We start from the raw sequence: 25421 nt of genomic DNA on the forward strand, positions 1-25421 counted from the left end.
AAATGGTTTACAAATCGTAAATTCAATTTCTATAAATTTTAGTTTTTCGCCGATAACTTGAAAATATTTATTGAGGTTTCTTTACAAGATTGTGAGAGATTATAGATGGACATTATACATTTTTCTAACTGGTATACCATAAACGCATAACAAATTAATACGCGACTCAATACGATCGTTCACCAGATGACGTAAAAACCTAAACATAATATTATTATAGGCATGTAAGCCATAGGGAGTATGATGAAGGTGGTCAGCCAAAGAAAGTCGTTATAGACTATTTTAAGTAGCTAAGACCGTTCAGATGTAGGTCATATACTACTTGCCTATAATTAAAGCTAACCTTGATTGTGTCTTGTCAATGCAAGATTACATGATCATACAAATAAATCATAAATCATAGGCATGGTCTCGTCAACTTTATTGTGTTTAACAAAATCTAAACATTATAATTTAACACTTATAACTAATATTCTACTTTCAATTTAGATTTCTGCTCATATGCTAATATAGTTTTTAAATACAAAACTAATTACTAAATACTAACAATTCAATCATAACCTACGACGCATCGAACAGTCAAAATGTATAACGAAAAGAAAAAGTAGGTATTAATAGACGAAGTATCTGTAGGACGAGGAAGATTGTTTAAAGACTCTTTAATTATTTTCATGGTATTCAAATTACATACACATTATGATTATGTCGAAGTTGTACGAACTATTACGAAGTAGGAGTTTGGATTGTCTGGTGGGTAAATGATGATATTAACAGATGTCTGTGGGACAAAAACACGAGTATTCACCGTCTAAGTTTTACATTTACTGCAGATATGGGGGTTTTAGAATATTATGAATATAGACATATAATCATAGTAATGGACATTCATGTGATAGAAACATGTGTATCTTCAAGTTGCAAAAGACATAAGAGTTAGTTACTCTGAAAAGTTCAGAATAATTAGAATATATTATTCTGTTTATACTAATAATAGATACTTTCGTGGGTTCATCGGTTCACGTGTAATAGGGTTGAAGCTGTAAAAAAATGAAAATTTAAACTTTATTTATACGACATACAAATAATCAGAGGAGTACCGTTGATGCAATGACGATGTTGCCTGTTTCACGCATTTTTGTGGATGGCAGTAAACATGACGTCGACAACCGATTGCAAGTGATCATTTTTCTCTTTCTCTTTGCTGAGTACGGCCCGGAGCGATTCGATCGGAGTCGGGTCGGATCTGCTCCTTTCCACGATACCTAGCAGATCAGATTTGTCCTTTTCAGCTGCTCTTAGTCTGTCCGTAACCAGAGCCAGCCGCTTCCGGAGCTCTCGCAACTCGTGGGCGCCCGTCAGACCGTGCAGCCGTCGATTGCAACACGAGTTCCCGCCATTCTCGGCCACGCACAGCCTGTTCCCTCGGTTCGCCGACAAAGCGTCCCGGATACGCGTCATGATTTCGATCAGCTCACGTTTCTGCAAAACGGCCGGTACACTCGCGGACAGGTCGCCGTCCAACACCCGTGTAAGTTCGTCGACCGGATTGCTTGCATTGGACACCGATTGCGCGATCAACCAGCGCAGCCGTTCCCTGTCCGCGGCCAGACGGTCCGTCTCCGCCTGTAACCGCCGGTGATGGACTAACAATCTTCCGGCAATCGAATTCAGGACCCCGTCGTTCGGAGACCGCCGGTCCCACACTCTTATGTCACTCATCCTGAGCGTCGAAACCGTCGACTCTTTCGCGTCCCGTCGTTTGATCGTTTCCTCGTCGTTTGTGTCATGCGCTTGCACTCGCATCCCGAATGCCTCGTCTACGATCCGAGCCACCTGATCATCACGTTCTGACATTATATAATAACGTTTAATTGTTTTGGCACTACGATGCCTCGAATAACGAATTTAATTGTATGTTTTTTTTATTTTAAGAGGGGATGAAAAAAATCTTAGTGATTTATGCACATTTAGAGATTTTTAAATTCTAAGCCTGACCTTGGTGGATATTAGGGCTACTGCTTATTTTTGTTTACACCGTTAATTACTGTGATAAAGTGTATCGTTATTTAATGGTTATTGTTAGGTAATCATGAATTACACAATATATTTTTCTTAAATAACACATAAGTTATAATATCAACGTAGAAAAGTTTATAAAATATTATGATTTCGTATGTTTTTACAAATAAAGAAACTTTTAATTTATTAGTTGTTATAAGTAGGTATTTATTTTTAAAACTTATTAATATTAATAGCTAAGTATACTCGTACATTATTAAACATATTTTATACTAATACACTATAGCCCTCCCTCCTTATTGGCCATATGAACAATATTAATCAACAACCTTAGACCAAGCTTAGTACTTAATATATTACAAATTATATTACTATATATTACCAACTAAAAAAAAATTACATGATTAGGTACCTATTTAAACATTTTTGAAATGCCTATTATTGTTTAAAATGAACAGACGCTTATCATAAGTTCTTATGAAAACTAAAGACTATCAATATTAAGAAGTATTATCCTTTTAACCTTCTTAACGGTTTTATAATAACTAATTTTGATTTGTATGACGAAGAAACTTTTTAGAGACTACCAAAGTGTGTACCCAAAATATTAAAATAATTTATTTAATAACTTACCGCTAACTCAACGTCTTCAAAATATTTACTTTTTGGCTGAGAAATTTGTTTAGACATATGTATGCATTTCTTGTATACTGTGATCACTTCTTTGATATTGTCTAATAATACTTTTTGTTTAACTTTGTATGAGTGAATTTTGGCTTGAAATAGTTTTTCTTTGATGTTGTTATCAATTTTTCGTTTACTGGCTTTTGGTCGTATAGGATATGTAGTAAATTTATAATTGGACTTTTTTTCCCCATTTGTTCGTAAGTTTTGAGTTTTCTTCATTGTGATTTAGAGTATTTTAGTGTTATTCGACATGAAAATGTTTGTAAATATTAGTTATATGTGTAACTATTGACAACAAAATAATATAATTAAATAAATAAATAGTAAAAAAGTAAAAATCTTAAAAATTATGTTTTGTACCTATAGAAAATGCTTATATAAACATTTGATAAAAATATCGAGAAGGTGCCGTGTTTTAATAATAAAAATAAATAATAAAATCAATTTTATTTTAATCTGGGTTTGCTTAAAAATTGCTATTTCCGCAAACTTTTTTGTTGTATATTTATAACGTTTTATTATTATTCACGACTTACATCTAGAGTCCATTATATTGACTTCTTTCATTATTCTCATTTAATATTTTAATACCGATATGATATGCATGAAAATGTAATTAATTTAATGATTCAAAAAAAAAATAATGGACAAATCACGAGCCACTAAATCATGTTTAAGAAACTATTAGCTCATTATTGATTCATTAAAATTTTGTTATTGTTGATGCAGCCAGGAGGAATAATCAATATGTAAATTTTAAATACATACAAATCATAAATTATATGTTAAAATGTTAAATGTATATGTAGTATTTTCACTGAAATGCATACAGAAAAAAAATTTTCGCGGTTCAACAAAACAGTGTTGACAACCTTATATTATAATAGATAAAAGGGAATTTACTATCTCTAATACGGACACAATATTTACGCCATAAAGCGATATTCTTGTAACAACATGACTCATCATTACTTACGAGGTATTGTGGATTTGTGAGGTTATTGGTTGGAATTTCTTCTTTGTTGTTCATTTCACAAAAACATTCAACAATGTAATTTTTAGCGCTATGATGATTCTGGACTTCTGGTTATTTTATATTTTGTTTCGTTGATATGTTTGTTACAAGTTGCTAAATATCGGTAAGTTGAAAATAATAAAATTATATTTTAATTGTGAAGGTATTTTTTTAATACAATTTGATTAAACTGGCTTTGTTTATGTTACCTATATTAAAAAATATAAATACATAATTATAACAGTATTAAAAACGACATATACATATGTTTTTTTAGCTTTTAATTAATATATTTGGAACATAGGAATATCAAAATGGACAGAACTTCCAAACATTTACTGTATTCGATCGAATTAATGTTATATTATATTATTTTACTTGATGAACCATATAATTTTGTAGTGGGTATATAATTTATTTTATAACAATGTTTTGATTGAAATAATATTGTATTAAAGTTTGTGTCATAACAAATTAACAACTGTTCGAAGGCGTCCGAACTAGGCCTTCGGGCCTACTCCTGGACTACATACCGCCATAAAAAAAAAAAACAACTGTTCAAAATTCTCACATTTTAAATAGGTAAATCCAAACTTATCTTTACTTTTTAAAGATAAGTTAAATTTATACTACAGATTTCAGTACAATATAGTAATTATACATCAAAATTTGTAACTATATAGGTAATTATTTACACTAACCTGTTCTATTGAATTTATCAAATAACAATTATTATCAGGCAACAGAAAAAATTGGGTTAAGATATTAATGTATATATAGTATTCCTGTTGCATCTTAATGCTTAACATTGGTTTTTATATGGTTTTCTGTATGTCATAATGTTTTGAAAATATTAGATCTACATCTATTTTGAGGAATCCTAGTCTATGGCATAAGCCTATAAATTAAATTTATTAAGAACAGCATGTTACAGAACTTGGGTAAACATATTATGTTTACACTATATTATATAAAAAAAAATTAATAAAGAATGTATTCATGCTCATTATTGTATCAAAAAAAAAAAAAAAAATGAAATTAGTTACTAAGTACGTGGAACAAAAAATAAGATTATCTATATAAATAAAAAAATTAATATGTAAGTCGACTAAAAGAAAATAATGTATAATATTAGTTAAATAGAAATATTAGTGAATTGTGAATATAATTATTATAAAAACAAATTTATATTTAATAATATAAATAAAAAAAATATTAAAAAATGTATTGATAATAAATCTTCTATATTAATATTATTAAACAATTACATAATAATATGATCATTCTGTAAGCCAGATAAAACTATATATTTTACGAAACACTGTTTTGGTAGGTACAATAAATGTTATTAGATCAATTCTCGATTACACGATCCTCCAATATTCAGACGAGTCTCGAGATCGTGTTTTCGAGGATTGATCATCTGAATATTGGGGCAAGGTAATGTTGAATTATTAAACTTGTATCTGATAAGTGATAACGTTATTTAGAACTTATAAGTTTGGGAAATCATTCGGATTATATCCTTAACTGACTCGAGCTTTAATCTTTCATTTTTACGTTATTTCAATAATTAGTCTCTATTGTAAATGTATACATTATATTAGTATTGTTCAAAATCTTATTCATTCAAAAATAAATCGCAATATAAAAGTATTAAACAGTTATTCACGTTGGTGACTGCATACATGGTAAAGGTACGGGTTGATGCCGCGTCTATACCTTCAATTACCGGTCCTGATATAGTCCAGAGATGGTGTCATATTATGGCTCATTAATTTCTTATTTTATTTTAATACTTTTTTACACCGATAACCTTATGTAGTAGGTTGATACTCTCGGAACTATGTGTGAGTTCTGCCTTTCTGAATATAAAAATAAATTTATTTTATTTAACAACATCAATTCTGTACCGGACTACCTGGCGAAATTCATCAATAGAAGAAGACGAACTTTGAGGTAACCATGTAGACGTTCAGTGGTTAGAAGTATTATATTTAGTACCTATCGTTTCTGGTGATAAAAAAAATCTTGAGGCTAAGCTGTTATTTTTATTTCTGCCGTTAATTGTTAAAAAATATTATAAATACTTTTATAAAATTAAACAACTTACAAATCCAAAATTCATTTTTCTACTTTATATAAAACATACAAAGAAAGGCATTACTACTGTTTAAATTTTAGATATTTACTACCTCTCACTCACCCCGTTATGCCTATACTTATAAGTAATATTAAATATAGTGTAATGTTAAATTTCACGATGTTGAATGAAGAAGAAAATACGTACCTACATGTTATTCGCCAACTTTCAAGCAATTCAAAAGAATCAACAACCTTAATATATTAACGTTTCAATATTTACTATGTACATAATAGGATAATAGGAAGTAGGAGAAGAAGACTAATTAGATCTTAGGTATAGTATCGGCTAAAAAATAAAAATAATAGATAAATATCTTGATAATTTAAAATTATGGGTGTTTTATATATTATTTTATACAATAATTTTAATCAGTTTACAATTAATAGTTTCATATTTGTATTAATTTGTGACAAAATTCATATTTACACTATATTTTCTAAACTATACGTGTTGTATATAATTACTAAACCCATAATTTATTATAAACTAAATTAAACGTATTAAATGATTATTACTAAACTACATAATATACTAATACACAATTAACAATTTACAATAGGTATACTACTATTACTATAATATATATTATGTGTTTATAAAATAAATCATTTTTGCTTTTCTTGGTTTCAAAAAAACAAAACACGATTTATTATTAATAAATAATTGTTATGATAATTTTAAATACTTCTTCGCAAACCTTTTTTAATCAAATATGTTCCATCTTATTTGAATTTGAGCAACTGATATGTTTCAATAAAAACGTAAGAATAAAATCAAGTAATAAAAAAATTATATAAAACAATGGGTTGCACATGCATACAAAATAATACATCATAAAAGTGACTAGCTATGTAAACATAGTCGTTTGTAGATGATTCCGACTATGTTTGATTTGTGTGAATGGTTTTTCTCACAATTATTCTGATTCCATAGATTACTTTTAAGTCCATAAGTAGATACACTCCTAGAACAAAAATCAGTTTATAATTATTAAATAATTTTATTGTTTGTTCGCGTAAAGCAATTTTTTTCTTAATAAATCATTATTAATTAGGTTTTAATACTTAGTGACTTTTTTGTAGTCGTAATAATGAGAAAAAGTTGTTGTTATCTAGGTATAGAAAAATCTAAAAAATTTTCTTTATTGATATATTTTTCTAACACTATCGTTTTAGACAATAATAATTTATAAATCATAAAAATGATCATGGAGATTAATTATATCATAAAATATGTAATTTATTATAGACAAGTGAGGGACATGGGATCTGAAAGGGTTAAATGAAATGCCTATTTAAGTATCAGATATCGTCATATTTACGAAAAACAAAGATCTACAAGTATACTCTTTTACATTGTCTCACGTTAATAATAATTATTAATTAGTAACAGCACATTATTATTATGTACAAGTATTACAGTATAGTAATAGTTTCGATCACACGTAAAGGTTTATGTGGTTTTGACAACCTAATAAAAAAAAAATTATTACGAAATTTGATTAAAAATACCAGTTTTAATTACGCAATTCGTAAGCTATATTATAAGCATGTGGTTTAAAGAGTAAAAAAATTGAAATGGAACAATATTAACGAATTGGTTAGTAATAGTATATAAACTATGTATTAAGAAGGACGTCGTGTCCGTATGTACTATCTTCGTCTTACTAACGCATACCATACCAAAATATATTTCATTAGTTCCAACTTTGTAATTTTGTGTGTTTAGCTTAAATATTAGAGTGAAAAGATTATCTGTGTTCTCTCAACGGTGTTTTACAGTATTTTAATTTTTAAGTGAGTTATTAGCAGGGCTCGGGACTTTATGCATTTGCATATTTGTTCAGGTAGTAAATAGAATAAATCTGATTCAGTACAAATTTGTGTTGTGGTGTTTAGAGTTAAAGTTTAAAAATTTATTGTGCATATGTTTGCATATTTTGGAATTTTTTTTTACAAATGCATATTTTTAAGATTTATTGATTTTTATTGCATATTTTAAAATAATTTTTGATTATTTACTCTTAAATAATATTTTTAGTAAATTAATCAATTTTATCTACATGATTTTTTCGGCAATAATACCGATAAGGCGATAATCAATAGCGTTACGAGGAATCCATTTTATTTTTAGCTCTGAAGACAATATTATTTTTACTTCTAACGCAGGTAAATACATGATTAGAATTATAAAATGATTATTTTTTAATATATAAAAATTGTAATTGCTAGATATAGAAGACGCTGAGTGTTGAAAAATCCAAAGACCTCCCATTCAACAGTTTGAAATTTTTTTTTAATAATATATTATGTATGAAATATAAATTTTTAGTACCTAATATATACAAGATTTGTTTTTTTTTAAATTAAATTTGAAAAAGTATGTATTTTTTAATTAAAAATAAATGCATATGTATGCGCATAATTTTAAGATTTTAAGTACATTAAGTCCCGAGCCCTGGTTATTAGTATGTAAAATATAAATATTTGAAAATTCTCATAGTTCACTTATAAAAAACTATTGTAAAAAACCCAGATATGTTCTTACAGTTAAATTTGATAATAGCCAGGTCCAGTGTCGTAAAAACCGTGTGTGCAGAGTGTGCACCGCCTACGGGCCACAGGCCTCATACTATTGCAGGGTCTCTAGATTTTGGTTTGCGCAAAGGTCTCAAATAGTCTAGTTCTAGTGTATCACATAGACACATAGTATATTTTTGCATGATTTAAATATTCAGAAAAAATGTTTAAGTTTAATTATCTTCATTATGACAATGCAATGTCAGTATTGTTTACGATATTTTATCATTATAGTCTTATCAGTTATTACGTACCTGGGCTACCTATTACCTATATAATATATCCATTACATTATTATACAGAGAATTTTTTTCGTTTATTAATTTTTTATTCATTTGCTTTCGTAGTACAAATTCGGGCTTAATATTTTTCGATGTTTTTATTTATTTCGCGGATATTACTTTATATACTTTAATTATTATTATACTTACAGCGTTGTTTTTGTAGCATGCTGAAGAAACGTTGGACGGTTTGCTTCAATCTGGCTTGATCCTCAGCCGTCGACTCGTTGTGGTACTTCAACGGCACGATTACGTCTTCGTGGGACGGCGGCAACGGTGCGCTTCGTTTTTTCGTTTTTGCGTCATCGCCGTCGTCGTAGCCCGCGGAGACCGTCGATTTCGATTGTCCTGCTGCAATGGCGAGTCGTTCGGATAATGTCGATCCCGGTACACTTCGCTTGGGACTGACAACCAGACTAGCGCGTTTGTACGACGGCTGCGCTACTCGCTCATCCGCGCCCGAAACCAAGTCACGTTGTTCACCGCTGTAACCCTCCTGCGTAAAGGACGGCTGCTGCAGCTGTTGGCCAGAGATTGCGGCCAACTGTTGGCCCAGCTCTTGACTGTTGGCCGGCTGTTGGAAGTCGAAGTTCTGCAGTCCGTTGCTGTAACTTTGACCTGCGATCTGTTCGGCACTGCCGCTGTTCAATTGGTAACCTAGGTTGGGTGCCTGGTAACCAAAGTTCTGTGCTTGGTAACCAGGGTTCAAGTACTGCGAATATTCTTCAGATTGCGCGTTTGCTTGGAATCCGGCGGGAAACTGTTTTTGGAATCCGTAACCTTGCTGCGGCGTCTTAAGATCTGTAGGATTGAATCCACCGCCCAGTTGTTGCGACGGTCGTTGACCGATCACCTGTTGCGAGCTAACCGTGCCCTGAGACGACGCCAGATTATTGCCCGTCGGTACGTTCTGCACAGGCATTTTGATTGGTTTGAAGATCAACAATCCTGCGTGAACCGAATCCTTGTCGACTGCGCAAAATACATGTTAAGTAATAATAACTTTATATTATAATATATATAACGCGTTGAAAATAATACAAAATTCAATTGTTGCTTTTATATACGACCGACTTGGCCGTGCCAAGTTTTTTATGATCCAATAAGCGTATTCTAATATATATATATATATATATATATGTCTACGAAATTCGAAGTGGTGATGTACATCTTAGCATGTTTATTTTCCGTGTACGTGACTCCGTGGTATACTCATTAATCACGTACAAAATGGTCAAATTGTAGAAAGTACCTATCACTGACTACTACCGTGGCATACTACATGAGGATGTATGCCGTGGGGCTCTCGGTTTGTATTAACCAACACAATAACGTAATATTTTACATTGTTGTCAATTGACTACATAGTCTATAAAAAAAATGTTACGGTTAATACCTACTAAGTACAAAAATATTTTAATTTAACATGTTTGCAATTAAAATAACAAAATCGATTGATAATACAAATAACTATATTATATTACAAAGAGATTATTACGTTGCAGTAGGTGAATATTGAAAATTATTGTTTACATCATAAATATAGATGAGGTATACTCGTATTTTAATTTAAAAGTAAAATGAGCAAAATTGATGACGGTTATAGTTCTTGAATTTCAAAACATTTAATTTCTTATACATGCCGATATTTAAGAAATTTGTATCATAAATATGATTTTGAAATTAAAAATCTTCCTACCTATACAAATAAATAATAATGTATTCTACAAGTTATTAATTTTAGTACCTATTCAAAACATACTTTAAAACTACAGTTGCCTATGTTAATTTCATAACTATTTATATATATTTTTTAAATATCATCAAAATTGAATAACTGGCCAACAAGTGGGCAATATTTAAATTTATTACCACGAGCCTATTATGTATTAAGACTTTCGAGTTTTGAGTTTCAGTTGTGACAAAGAAATTCGGGTTATATAACCATTATAACCCATATAGCCTATAGATTATTTAACATTTCCGTTTATAGTCGAATTTATATTTTATACTGATTAATTCGAGTTTTTAAAAATAAATGTCATGTACTCGTATATGTAACATACGTGTTAGAATTTTAAAGTCAATTCAATTAAATTATCATAATCTTTTCCTGAAAAAATATAAAATATAGTTACTTGATATATAGACATAAATATTTTAATAATTTTTTTTTGTATTACAAAATAGAAAATTTACAGTTGATCACTATTAAATTACCAGTTGATATAGAGCTCCATAGATTGTTAAACTAAAAACAATGCCTCAATTCATTTTTTTCCTATTACTTCTAATTTAATCGCAAGAAGTACTTACAAATAAATGTTTTAATTAATTATTTAAAACTTTTTGATAATAATTCTGACTACGGCTAAGCTAAATAATTTATTTAAGTTTTAGTGGCTAATAGGCGTGTTTCTATCTAAAAATTAAAACGGTCAACATATGTTGGGTCTTGATATTATTACGTATTAGTTTTGGTACAAAGTTCTGCTATAGATTATCTTTAAAATTATCGAAAAAGATACTTTTTACTTTTTAAATACTTATTGAGTAAAAATGTATCAACTAAATGTATTATTTTATACTTACATGCATTTTGCACTTGATTGACAGTGGACTCCTGTGCATTCTGCACTGCAGCTCTTTTTGCCGTATAGCCATTACCGCCATATCCGTTGTAGGCCACGCCACCGTCGTATCCTGTTTGTGGCACCCCAAATCCTGTTTGGTAACTAGGGGCCGCAACTTGGTACGCGTTGCTGGAGTACGCATTACTCTGATATCCGTTGCTCGGGTACACTTGTCCTTGATACCCAAAAGCAGTAGCAGTTCCGTAACCTATAAATCGAAAATATGTACATTAAAATACTGAATAGAAAAAAAAAAAAGCTGCCGATGTAAAATATTTACTAGTTGGTTGATGTATTGGCGCTACAGGTAGATGGTTGTATAAGCCCACACTGGAATGTATGTCCAGCTGTGGTTCTTGATGGACGTCGAATGCATGTGTTGCAATGGTTTTACCAAAGTTTGAAATCGCTTCACCTTTGGTCTGCATCAGCTTACCTTTGGCCACGACCACATGCCCTTTAGCTTTGATCAATTGTCCTTTGAGAGCAATTACTCCACCCGTTATCGCTTTAGCAGCTTGAAACACCGAAGACATGATCGCTTTTTTAATGCCCCACAAATTGAACGATTTTGTGTGGTAAGACTAAAATATAATATTTTTTAGTTCGTGTTGGTTTCATAAATAATTCATAAATGATTATTGTTAATATTTGAGACACGTACATTTGATTTAATCTTAAAATAAAGTTTATAAATATGACATACCAATGGTTCTTCGAAATGTTCTGGAAAGTTTTCCGAATGACCAATAGATTTACCCGATGACGTACCGGATAATGAGCCGAGTAATCCTAATTTTTTCTTCAATAGTGACGAAAATATGTTTCCAGATCTCTTAGTTCTCGAATCATCTCTATCGGTTTTCGTCTCATCAATTTCTACGTTTTCAAGAGGGTCCAGTGATGTGGCTCTCGTTACATAACCATTAAAGGCGAAAATGACAATTGTCAACACTAAGATCTGTAAAAAAATAACATCATAAATAACAGCTGATATTTTTGTAATGACGGTGTGTGTATCAAATCGCAGAACTAATTTCATAAAATATCGTAAGAACAACGAACGACTTATAGTAAGAGTTACGAAACATTTTTTATGTCTTAAACCTTAAAGCGTGATTAGTAAGTTATGTGATGATAAGTTTAAATATTATTATTATTATTCTGTATAGTAGGAGAAAGTTTGGATTCGTTTAATATTGTTATTACAGAACCCGTTTATCCTGATATAGCTAGTTCCGGTCATCTTGAAATGAAAGTAATACGTTACCTCATTTAGACACTGCTTACAAATATATGATATCATATCATTGATATATGGGTTGTTTATTATAACATTCATCGCACGCGTACTCAATTAACATATTAAAATATGTAATTTAGTTTAATAAATAATAATTATTACAAGTATTGTTTTACATGTATTGTTATGACTGTTTGCTACGTATCTAATAGTAAATACATTGTCTATTGTAATTACTCATTACTCATTAAACAACACTTTATTATTATACTATAGTATTACGTGTTAATTAATGACTAAACTGTGACTAATTGTATTCTAAGATACAATTCGAATTGATTACGTTTATACGGTTATTGATTTTGCAACATTGTAATATAAATATTAAAACCTAATCCGATTTCGTTTACTAGCTCACCAGACCATTAATCTGATTTTTTTTTTTTTATCAGCTACCCTTAGATCCTTTATTATACTTTACATTCATACATTTTGAATACCTAATTCAAAATATGTGTATAATAAGCAATCGATTAAAACAAACTTCACCTATTGTTTTAACACTCATAACACAATTTTTAATAGTTAAATTTAATATTTCGGTATTGTCTCAATAAAATATAAATGATTGATTTGTATTTTATTAAAATAATTAATTATTTTCTTTAATATTAAAAAAACGATAAAATATTAAAAATAAATAAATTATGTAGTATTTATTTTTATTTGAGATATGTAAAAACACATCTTGATAATAAATTATGTTGAATAACTGATAAGTATTTATTTATTAACATTTAAATCTTACATAGTTCAAGTACCTATACAAATTTATATAAAAATATATTATGGGCTGTGATTTAATTAAAATTATCATTATCGTTTAACATTTCTTTGAATAAAAAGGTTTTTTTTTACAAAGAAAACCGTTATTATTTGAAAGGAAGTAAAAATAATATAAACGAGTACACTTTTCTTTATTTTTCCAAATTAAGCTCTTGAAAATTAATTTATTGAATAGAATATGGACATGTAGAAGTGAAAGGTATAAATTAATTTTACTTTTAAATAATTAAAATAATTCTTATTATAAATTTTACTATTTGTGTAGCCTTGAAGTAAAAATAATCGAGCCTAATAAAAGTCTAGTAAAATATAGTTGTATATTAATATTGATTATTGTCGTCTACGTAGTTTTTTAGATTTCCCCAGAAGTAAAATTCCTAGTCGTAATATTTATGCCTATATTTATTTTTATTTCATGATTTGAACCGGTTCCAGGTAAAGCTGCTTAGATATTTTAGTTGCGTAACGTAGATACTATATAGTTGACCCTTAACGACCCAGACCTTGCTTTCTTCGTTTCGCAGTAAAGGTATATTTATTTATTATTTTATCATATACAGTGAAATTGTTTAAGAATTTAACGAAAGTAAATATTATGACAAAAATGTATTGGATTTAATTAATTATTATTATATTGTTACATAAGTCTGAATATTCATAAAAACCCAAAATCAGAGTGTCAAATGTCAAAGTAAATAAAATCGAATTAAATGCAATATTACTTTATTATATTTTAGAATGCTTTTAATCAATTTATACCAAGATTTTGTTTTCAGTATTTTTTATGAATATGAATATTATTCTTAATTCATGGCATAGGTGTAAACAACCATAGGTACATCTGTCTATTTGTATCTTTTTGAATTATATAATAATCAATAAGGTGATTATATTATGTATTTATTTTGGGAGAAATATGTTCACGAATATTACCAAAAATAATGAGGTGTTTCGTGTAATCGAGACGTGTCATTAAAAAGTGATAATGATACAATATTCAATACTTCCTGTTGACGTCACGAGATGAAGTGGTAATGCTTTCATTTCAGGTTCCGGAATGGGTGATTTACAGAATTGTACATGAATATTACTTATATTTTTAAGTGGCACATCGTAATCATTGTACAATAAAATATATTTTTTAATTAGAAATACATTTTAGTTTCTGATTTTGTTTTTTGAGCTAATGTTATCGTATACAAACATAAAAGTATTATTTAATGCAACGAGACTTATGTACAATTTTTGCCACTTAATATTTTGCAGACTATTAATGTGTACAATATATCTATATGTATCCAGTTAACACATTATTAACATAATTATTAAGTATTATTCCATATCATCACAATATATAACAATACAACGAATAATAATGTGCATATTATGACCACAAACTCCCCTCCTTATTTTTGTTGGTTTACATTGAATTTGATTGTTGAATTATTCAAAACTTTTACTTATATTTTATAATTTATTAATTATTTAATATGTTATACATAAAAAAAAATTTAACACGCTATTTAGATACATATGTCTCCGGCTAATAGGGAAGTGCAACGAAATATTAATTAGTTATGGTATGTTAAGAACTCTTTACATTGTTATGTAATTTTACGTTATGTTATAAAGAAAAATCAACTTCATCCGTCAAAATCATCATCATAATAATAACATAAGGATGGATACTATGAACCGAATGGTATGTATTTATAGTAACATTATTATAACATTATTTTATAATAATTAATTTTGTTGTTGTACATATCACTTTTCACTCCGTAATATTAAATTAAAATACATAAATACATCTGTATTATGATTGTTTTTTCGTGATATAAGTATTTAAATTATGAAAAAAATATAATTTACTATAAATTATAATACTCATATTTAATTCCATTTATGTTTATAAGGTTTTAGTATTGTTATTATTTATTAACCATTATATTTATCGAAATGCATTGATACTATAATATTTAATTTACGAGTAAAGCTATGTTCAAATTCTAAATAGGTAGTAAAAATGTTGGTTTTATGAATTTAATTGTATTTCTATCTTCAAGCTTTTTAGTATTGTAATTTTGTGATTGTGTATTGATAACTAATTATTACTATACAAAGTTAATATATTATATATGTATATATTTATAAATTGTTTAATATTTTAAACTAAACTCATACCTAAATTCATGTTCATCAATATTGATTTTTAATTATATTCAAATTTTCTTAGAAAATTTTTAATTTAATCGTTTTTTTTTAATACAAACTCGGCGTATATAAAATTATATGTGTATCACATTTAATATTATGTGACATAAAGTATAAATGTTTAATTAATTCAGTTAATTTTTAATAGTATTATTAAATAATGATAATAATACATTTTATTAGTTTATTACTGTTATACTATACTATTTTATACTATTTTTTTTCATTATTTGAGCACATCAACTTCAATTTTTTTTAGTTTACATTAGAACAATTATTTTAGGTGAACATTGAATTTACATTAGATTAATCCATAAATTAATGTTACATTTTTTTTTAAATAAGAGATTTATTCGTATACATTTTAAAATAGACCAATAGTTTCATATTGATTTTCTGGAATGTGAAATTCGTTTTTAGCCTCTTAGTTATTTGAACTGAGGACAGAAATGTGTTAACTGTAGTTTGTACATTGTATGTTAGGCATAACGGAATGAACGTCTTGTCATCAGATCAGATATCTATGTGACGTCTTCATATGACAAATTTAATTTGGTGTTACTTCTTCCTTACGATTTAAACTAATATGGGTTGACCAGAGTTTTACGAAGTGTTTTATTTCTTTTAATTTATATTGATAATATTATTGAAAGTGTATTAGATTATATTTTATGTAATTTATTATTGTTTATAATATCATTCTAATATTATAAAATAAAGTTATCTAAAAAAGTATATTTTTATAATAAATGAAAATAATTCACTAAACATTACAATTATTTGTTTCTACTTACTTATTTATTTATTTAATATAAAAGAGCGTGTGCCCTTAATTAAATGAATTAACTACTGTTAAAATTATTAACTGTGATATAACCAATTTTTTTTTATGTTGAGTTTCTAATGAATTATAGTATATTTTGATTGGCTTATTAATAGTACATTATTTTTTTAAAGACTAATGGAAATTAATAAAGGCTTTTGGAATTTCAGTTTTTCTGTTTTAAATATTTTTTTTTAATTACGCAATATATTTAATATTGTATTAAGTATATATACATATTATTTATATCTTGGGATTACTACATCAATTCAAAACGACAAACTCCAATGTGGACACACATTTTGAAATATAAATATTTATTTTCGTTTATATTTATTATTTATGATTATTCAAATACTGTAAAATGAATAAGTAGGTATATTTATTTTTCCAACCACAAGTTGTATAGAGGTACATACATAGGCGCAACTAAATCTCTAAAACGTGGGATGCTAAAACAGTTAACTGCAGTTTACCAATTGATGATATTTCACTAAAATAATAATAGTTAGATGTATAAAAACAAGGAATGTTAAATTTGAACTTGGAGATACTGAAGACCTTTGTGCACATTGCACACCCGTCCCCCTAGTTGCGCCGCTGGGTATATATGTTAAAAATTCTTAGCCTATACGGCTGTATTCTATATGTTTATAACCATATAGATCATATTGTATAATACGTAAACAGTATGTTTGTATATTTTTAAATAAATCAAAGCCATTTTGAATAAAAAAAAGAATATTTTATCTTTTATCTAGTTTAATTTTAATAGAAATGGTGTTGTAGAAGTCAAATATCCTGATTTTACGTAATTCTTTCAAGTTTTATTTTTACAGCATAATTTTTTTTTTTATTAGGTACCTTCTTACTTATGTTCAAATGTTAGTGGTTATCATGTTTGATTTATATGTGGGTGATCTAATTAATTCAAAGAAAAAATTACGTATTTTAATGAAACCCATAAAAATCTTGGCGGTATCATTGTTTATTTACTCGATTAGTCGACTGTGCAGCTCCCATTAAATTATAAGTAAGTTGATGTATATGTTGGGACATTGCCAATTACTTTATTGTAACGTATTTCTGTTAAGTACCTAATAAACATTAAAAACGTATTGTTATGCACAGTCATCATCATTTCCTTACGTAACAAAAGTAGGTGAAATCTTTATTTGATTTTAAATATTGTGAAATGTTATACATTTACACAGGTAGTTTAAACCAGTTTACCTTTGTTACACCTTAAACAGGATCGAAGTTGTATATTTGGTAAAACCTCAAACGTTAACGGTAGTGTGACTCGATAATGATACACACACGTAGTCTGAACGGGTAATTATAACCTATGAATTAGAGATGGAGAATCAGATATTTAGACGTGTCCTTGGAGCAAACTTCAGAGTTTCAAAGAAAGTACATATTTTTTCAGCAGTACCGCAGGCCATTCTATAGGTTTTGACCAATCACTCAAGTTAGTTTGATGTAGATAATTATACTTCCAAATTTTAAATTAATTTAATAGTGATCACTGAATAGTCAAAAAAAAAAGTGTGCAAATAACTAATAAGCAACTGTGTATTTCCAACCGGTGAGATTGTATGGGCGAACTGTACCTATACATATTACATACTCATATTATAATTTAAAAATAATTCAGTTACATAATTTAATAATTATGTAAAATATATTATTATTATTATATTAATTTATAAAATTAAATGGTTAAATGATTCTTAAATTATTGTATTGCGAATAACAGTAAGTTTCGTCTCCCCGCGAAGAGAACAAAAAAGTTTTTATTATTTTATTACAAAAAAAAAAAATATATATGTACGAATCTTCCATATGGTTTACTATAGTTTACTACTATTCCATAATTGGGGAGTCCAGGGGTCCGGACCTTCCGACATTTTTAAAAATAGAAATATGTTAGTGGTGAATATAGTTTATTGGCTATAAATTTTCAGCATTTATATTTTAAAAAAAATGTTGGAACCCCCCAGAAGTTTTTTTCAATTACGGCCTTATCCGTATAGATTATATTAAGTGATGATTATAATCACATGGTTTAATATGCTTATTTTAAATTATTTAACAAATCCGAACGAAATGAATGTGTCACTTTCTCAACATATAGAGTATTAACGAGTGTCCTGAGGAGGTATCAATTTCTTATTTTTTGAATGAGAAGCCCCTGTTCTACTGTAAAGTATTAGGCAATTTTTAAAAATTTTTACGTATCACAATCAAAATTCAAACTAGTAGTTTTTGAGTTAGTTAATTTAATGCATCAGTATTTATAATGTGTAAAAATTTTCCAAATATAATAACAACAAATTAAATATTATTTATAATTTATATTTTTATATTAACATTTTTAAGGACTATTATCATTATTATTTATACTTTCATAACTGAGAAACTATTTATTCGAATTCTGAATAAGGTACATCAATATTTTTAGAAAAACTGTCTTCTAAATCTTAATAATTTATATTAGAAAAGAAGGCTCTCATTTAAAAAATAGAAGTTTGTATCGTCTCAGGATACTCCTTAAGTAACACAAAGATTTGAAAATACGATTTAACTATAAATTTATTTATAAATTCTAAAAATTAAAATCTGAGCAAATGTATTATTATTTAAACATGTATATCATTTATTTAGTATTTGAACCACCAATCACACGAAGAGGCACTGCTTTCTTAGTAGTAAAGTAGTATATAATATATTTTACCAACTGGCCCCTATATTATAGATGAACGGATAAATTTTCAAAACGAAAAATCAATTCAGTGACATTTTTACATGTAGTTTAGTAAATTATTTTAAAAATGCATAAACAAATATCGATATAAAATAATTATTCAGTGTATACTAGCTCTCCAAAAATGTATCTAAAGAAAATAAATGCATAATAAATTGTACTACACTACTTTACAGCATTATATTGTTATTATATAGATACAAGTAAATGTAACTCCGAAATAATTGAATATAAATGTATTTGTTATGTATTAACATCATACTTATTATGTTATATCCACTAAAAAAAATCGCTTAGTATGAACCAAAATATCCGTGTATAGGTACTCTTTTTTTTGAAAACTACTCTGACTTAGTTAGGTGGGCTAAGTAGTTATATTTTAACGTATAGAAACTGTTTTTTTTAAGAATATCTATATATCTATACATATTAATATTATCTAACCTATATTATTTAACTTGGAGTCCCACTCGGAAATTATCTACCATTTCATAGTTTACCGTCTCACAGAAACATAAATAGATTTTCCGCTCTTCTTTCAACATTAACAAAATAAAAAACGTTGATGACACAACAAAAAATAATAAATATTTTCACTTGGGATCTTAATAAGACACGCATAACCATAGAGCTATTTTTAAAATACTAAATTAACGATCATTACAAGATTACCATGTACTGAATGCAAGTAATAAAAATCATATCTATATGGCGTGGCGTCCGCAGTTGCGCGAAATCATTCGATGACGACCTTCACGGGTCGAACTATTCTCTACCGCTACAGTTGATCGACTGTAGGCTGCGACTTACTATTGTTATATCACGTGTAACAATATGTACGTATTTCATGATAATCCGCTGGCAGATCACCAACAGATGTTTATGAAGACGATTAATGGTCACTGTGCGTCATATAAAATTGCAATGGTGATGAGTGATGACAGTTGACGACGCGATCGACGAAAAATCGTAAGGTGTGCATATTAGCACTGTGTGTAGCGCTGATATCGCGGGTGATATCCGAGTCGTTCATGCTTTCTAAACGCGAAATGTCGTCGATACAAAGTATATAATATGGTAATATATACGCTACCCAATAATCGCCTACGGGTCGAGCTTCAATGACGGCGCGTGCCCGGCGAAATTTGCCACCGTCGAAGTACATAAGGTTAATAATAAATTATTATTGCCACCGTCTCAGTGGCGACCGACAGCAAGCTATTTTTGTTGACCCCAAATCAAACCTAAACATCGGCCGGAGCCGTTTAGCGCTCAACACTTAATTTGTTTTCCAATTTTCGTTTTGCAAATTAATTTTATGTTCATTTTGTTAACTGCAGTAGATATATTATGATCAGTGATCACATTAAACTATTGTAGTTATGCCGAATAAATATTTTATTTAGACCCACGTGTCTTATCTTTCTGTGAATATTAGGTATATCGTATTTTAACTTCACTCGAAATGTTTTGTTATAAAAACAGCACATTATAAGTCTGTCAGGTCATAACTTTGCTCGTGGATTTTGGTGATAATATTGGAGAATTGTAAATTAGAGTATACTGTAATCTAACCGACAATTTAATTATTGTTTTAATTTAAAGCGATCGTTATATTATCATCTAGATATTTATTGTAACCTGTAGAGTATTATAATGATAATTATTAATTTTTAATTTTCTAGATTTTACATATCTATGGAAACTAATTATTTTATGTAAACTGTTATCTAATAAAAAAGAAAAATACTGTTTTTTCTTAATTATAAAATATTCAATACTATATTGATCTATATAATTTTTTCATAGAAATCGTACTTTCATATTCACACAAACTAGGTAATTATTAATAACTGTACCTTAGTTAAATTAAATATACTGATTTAAAGTCAATTCTATAGTGTATTAAAATTAAAACCTGATGAGTGACGATCAAATGCAGTGATAATTATATTATTTCTCATTTAATTCAGAAAAATGTAGTACCTACTCATATTTTTTTTTTTAATTACGCTTTATGTCATTATAGTGAAAATATTTCGTCTGCACAAGAGTAGATCCATCAAATTGTAAATTGTAACATATAATTCATGTAAATTTTAATAGTCACATATGTAATAATTTGGACATTTTCCACTACGTTTCAAGTCCCATTTGAAACGACTTTAAATACGTAGGTACCTATATCTTTATCCATGTTGGTTGTGCTGTTGCCGATACAGAAAAGACAATCATTTATTCTACAGTTGTAACTATTATTTTTATATCTATTATCGTTATTATTACTATTGTATTCAGTTTTTTAATATCATTTTTTTTTTGTATAGCGCGCGTGAGATGTTTATGCCGTTACAACTGACTTTCACCTTCAGACGTCAACACTGCCGCAGGTTGATGTTTTGGCGGCAAATACGCATATAGCTATACGAATGCAACAAATATAGATATTTTATATACCATTCATCGGGTAATTTGTATTTACGATATTTTTGAAGTTCATAATAATCAATTGTAACTATTACGTTTTAAATTATCCATGCAAATATTAATTGATTCGATTTTAAGGCTCGACCACTGAGTTCTAACTCAGTATACCTAACGAAGTAATGATATTTATAAAAAATATCTATGGATATTCGTTATATTTGGTCCATAAATTCATAGCACTATAGCAGTACTTTTTAAAAATTTCCGTAGTATGACAAATGACAATATCACAATATAATATACTTGCAGTCTGACGTTTAGGACTTGTGTCAAGGATTAAAATGACAATAAGTTTCTTAACGAAATCAAGTAATTAATAATAGCTACGATTCGCGAAAGTAAATATACAATGGTTCATGATTTAATGAGGATGATGTCGCATCAATTATTCAGTAATACTCTAATAGTGAAAGCATTATGCAATGTGACACTAATTAGTAGGTAAATATAATTTTTCTTAATTAAATATTTTCAATTTTAAATAAATATTAGTGAAAACTTTTACTAGAATTAAAATAAGACAAAATATTTTTTTTATTATCAAAACCATTGGAAACACGTTACTATTAAGAAAACTGAATAATTTAGTATATAAATACAACATTTAAATGCCAAAAAAAGTTACGTTATGATAATAATAATTACATATTCTAGTATCAAAATTCCATATCAGAGGTTTTAGAATGTTTATGTAGTACACGCGTTTGAAATGACATTGTTATGACATTTTTACCATACGTAACTTTTATATATATATATAAATATAAGAAAAATAAATTATTATTTATTATAAAAAACTACGTATATTTAATTAAAATAAAAGAAGGTAGGTATAAATGATTTTTGAATGAATTATTTGAACATTGTTTTAATAATATAATTCTATATAAATATTAAAATATTACTTATTCCAATTTAATAATTTTACCAAATTTATCTAGAATAAAAATCAACTGTCATTAAAATATGATATACTTAACTGAACATATTTTATTAAATTAAAATGCAATTAAGATATAAATTATTTAATTGTAAATTAAAACAATGACTGAAAAATACATCGTTATAGGAAACGTTATGGGCAATTTAAACTTAAACGGCTGATATTTTTAGAAATTAAAATTTCCTTAAGTAAATTAAACTAATCAGCATTTATGGTATACTATTACTCCATAGTTTAAATAGTTTAGTAATATACAATATATACATAATAATTTATACCAAACAAAAAATTATAATATTTTCGTAGACACATAAATTACTGAAATTTAAAGTGTAAGTTAATGATCAATCCACATTGGTCAGAATGTTTACTTCTGAAAAATATTCTAGAAACTAAAATACTTGATATTTAATATTGGGTAACATTAGGTTTATAAGTCTATTTGTTTTTGGTCTAAATTAATTCTGTTAATTTTATCAATAAGTGTTATGAATAATATATTAGGTATATGATAACGGCTTAAAATTAAATTAAATAAATTCAAACGGCTATCAAAATATAGTAAAGAAAAATAAATATATACTTAGTAAAAAAAAAAGTTGTTTAAACGTACCTTCATTTTAACAATTTAACATCAATAGCACAGTATTTATACTTAAACAATATCAATAACAAAAATAATAAAAATAACAACCAAATCGATGGCTCCGTATAAAAAAAATAATATATTTCCACCGGTAGAAAATAATTTATGTAAATTAAATAAGCACTCTCACTATATCAGGCGCGCGGGAAGCACTTGCACTCTCACGAGCTCCGTACGTCATACAGTGCTCGGTATCATCACATGAGGCTTTTACCCGGACGGTTACCGCGCAGTGACCCCACCACGGAACACGGTAATAATATTGTCTTACACAACGACCACGAGGTCCTTTCTCCACACATTACTGTTATTATTTTTATACCGGGCACTCAAACCCAACCATGCTCAGTATAAAATATAAAACATGATATTTGGATTCAGGAACTTTGATGGAGGGGACTATTACATATTTACTAGACTTGTTTTTCAAATGAATAAAAAAAAAACTTACATAGGCACACAATTGAAAGACAAGAATACAAAAATGACTTTTTTTCCAGAGGTGGTCTTCCCAGTCAGCCTTGAATTGGAGATTGCCTTTTTTCCTAAAATCCGTTTTATTCATACACCCGGAGTAACTGAGTTAGATATTTTACATACTGCTAAAAAACATGTTTTGAACCAGTTATTAATTTATTATGTTTAAGCTTATATGGAAATTTGTAGCCAAATATATGTGTAACGTAAAAAGAAATTTTAATTTTAAATTTAGGTGATTTCATTTTGGCACTGAAATTAACATTATACAAATAATATCTATATTAACCCTTATGTAGTTATACATTATGATAAAATAAAATAATTATTGATTTGTATTAAATTATAATTTATAATATAGGCATTATAGCAATATTAAGTAAGATTATATCAGTTTAATATTGGTTTGAGTAAGTAGTTTTAAGATTAAATAATTAATTTATGTAATAAAAATATATCTAAAGAAAACGAAATTTTAAAAACGTTTAGCCATCGTTATTTGTCTTATCATTTTTATTGTCAATCGTTCTCTATAAAGTTTAACATTTTTATCATTATGTTTTAGAACCCTTACAGAAAGTGATTTATTTTTTTTAGTTGTCTGTATCTATTTATTTTGAACACAAAGCAGGAATTTAAGATGTTTGAACTTTGAACCTTCTTCTTCCAAACAACATACATCATGAATTTTGATTATTATTTCCACTCTATATGCTACAATATTAATAATATAATATATCAAGAAAAAATTTAATAATATAAAATGTGCCACGCAAGAGTTCAAAATAATTAGGTAAACCGTAAGCATTATATTGTTTTCCCGAGTCTCTCAATGTAAATAAGTTAACTTGTTCTGAAAATAGTAGCATCATTTCAGTTTTTGAGGGGAGGGGCAAAAGTTTTGACCTGCCCATAATGAAAAAAAAAACTACTCACTAACAATTACATTTTTGTCTCAATATAAATAGCCTTCTTAACATCGGTGGGGGGCTTATCCCCACAAAAATCGAAGGTGATATGTTATACTTGTGTAGAAAAGGAGTGGCGAGGGCGAAGCCTCTGCAGATCACTTTACATTGGATAATTATAGCATCCCTATAAAAATTCAATTAAATGTCCATCTATACTTCTTACATAATTTTATACAATTACTAGGGTAGTAACTAGTAGTTACTATCACGGTTATCTATATTCTAGGTATAAATAACATATTTCTTGAGAGATTACAATGACTAAATAATATGTAGAGGGATACCCAATATTACCTATTAGCATTGAATATATTTTGTATACTCAATGCTATTAGCTACTATATGATGACTTATTTTGAGGGGAATTATACCTCAATGTATGAACTATTATTTATAACAATGTCCACCCTGCCACCCTCCCCCCCCAAATGACGCCACTGTTTGAAAACCTACGCTGAAAAAGATATTGTATATTAAAATCATTCTACTTACAGGGCAGGGAAAACGAAAATAATTTGAGTATGGGAATACCTATCGCTGGAAAGCATAATATTATACTATTTATACTCGATAAATTCGCAAATTATATAATATTTCTTTTATTTGAGTATTTGACCAATTTAAGTGTCTATGGAACTCGC

General features: G+C 28.0%; 2 protein-coding genes across 2 annotated transcripts; both read right to left on the reverse strand.

Annotated features, from left to right (window-relative positions):
• Positions 1-1125: 1125 nt before the first annotated feature.
• Positions 1126-2925, reverse strand: LOC113554915. The gene is made up of 2 exons (XM_026959012.1): positions 2653-2925; positions 1126-1833 (listed from the first exon to the last, which is right to left on the reverse strand). The coding sequence occupies exons 1-2, from the start codon at positions 2923-2925 to the stop codon at positions 1126-1128; spliced, it is 981 nt and encodes a 326-aa protein (XP_026814813.1).
• Positions 2926-6477: 3552 nt separating this feature from the next.
• Positions 6478-23503, reverse strand: LOC113551882. Its single transcript, XM_026954434.2, has 6 exons — positions 23300-23503; positions 12067-12321; positions 11641-11944; positions 11320-11568; positions 8878-9699; positions 6478-6831 (listed from the first exon to the last, which is right to left on the reverse strand). Coding segments are annotated over exons 1-6 (1638 nt in total). The 5' UTR covers positions 23306-23503; the 3' UTR covers positions 6478-6829.
• Positions 23504-25421: the final 1918 nt, after the last annotated feature.

This window comes from Rhopalosiphum maidis, chromosome 1 (genome assembly GCF_003676215.2).
Source record: "Rhopalosiphum maidis isolate BTI-1 chromosome 1, ASM367621v3, whole genome shotgun sequence".
Classification (NCBI taxonomy): Eukaryota; Metazoa; Arthropoda; class Insecta; order Hemiptera; family Aphididae; genus Rhopalosiphum; species Rhopalosiphum maidis.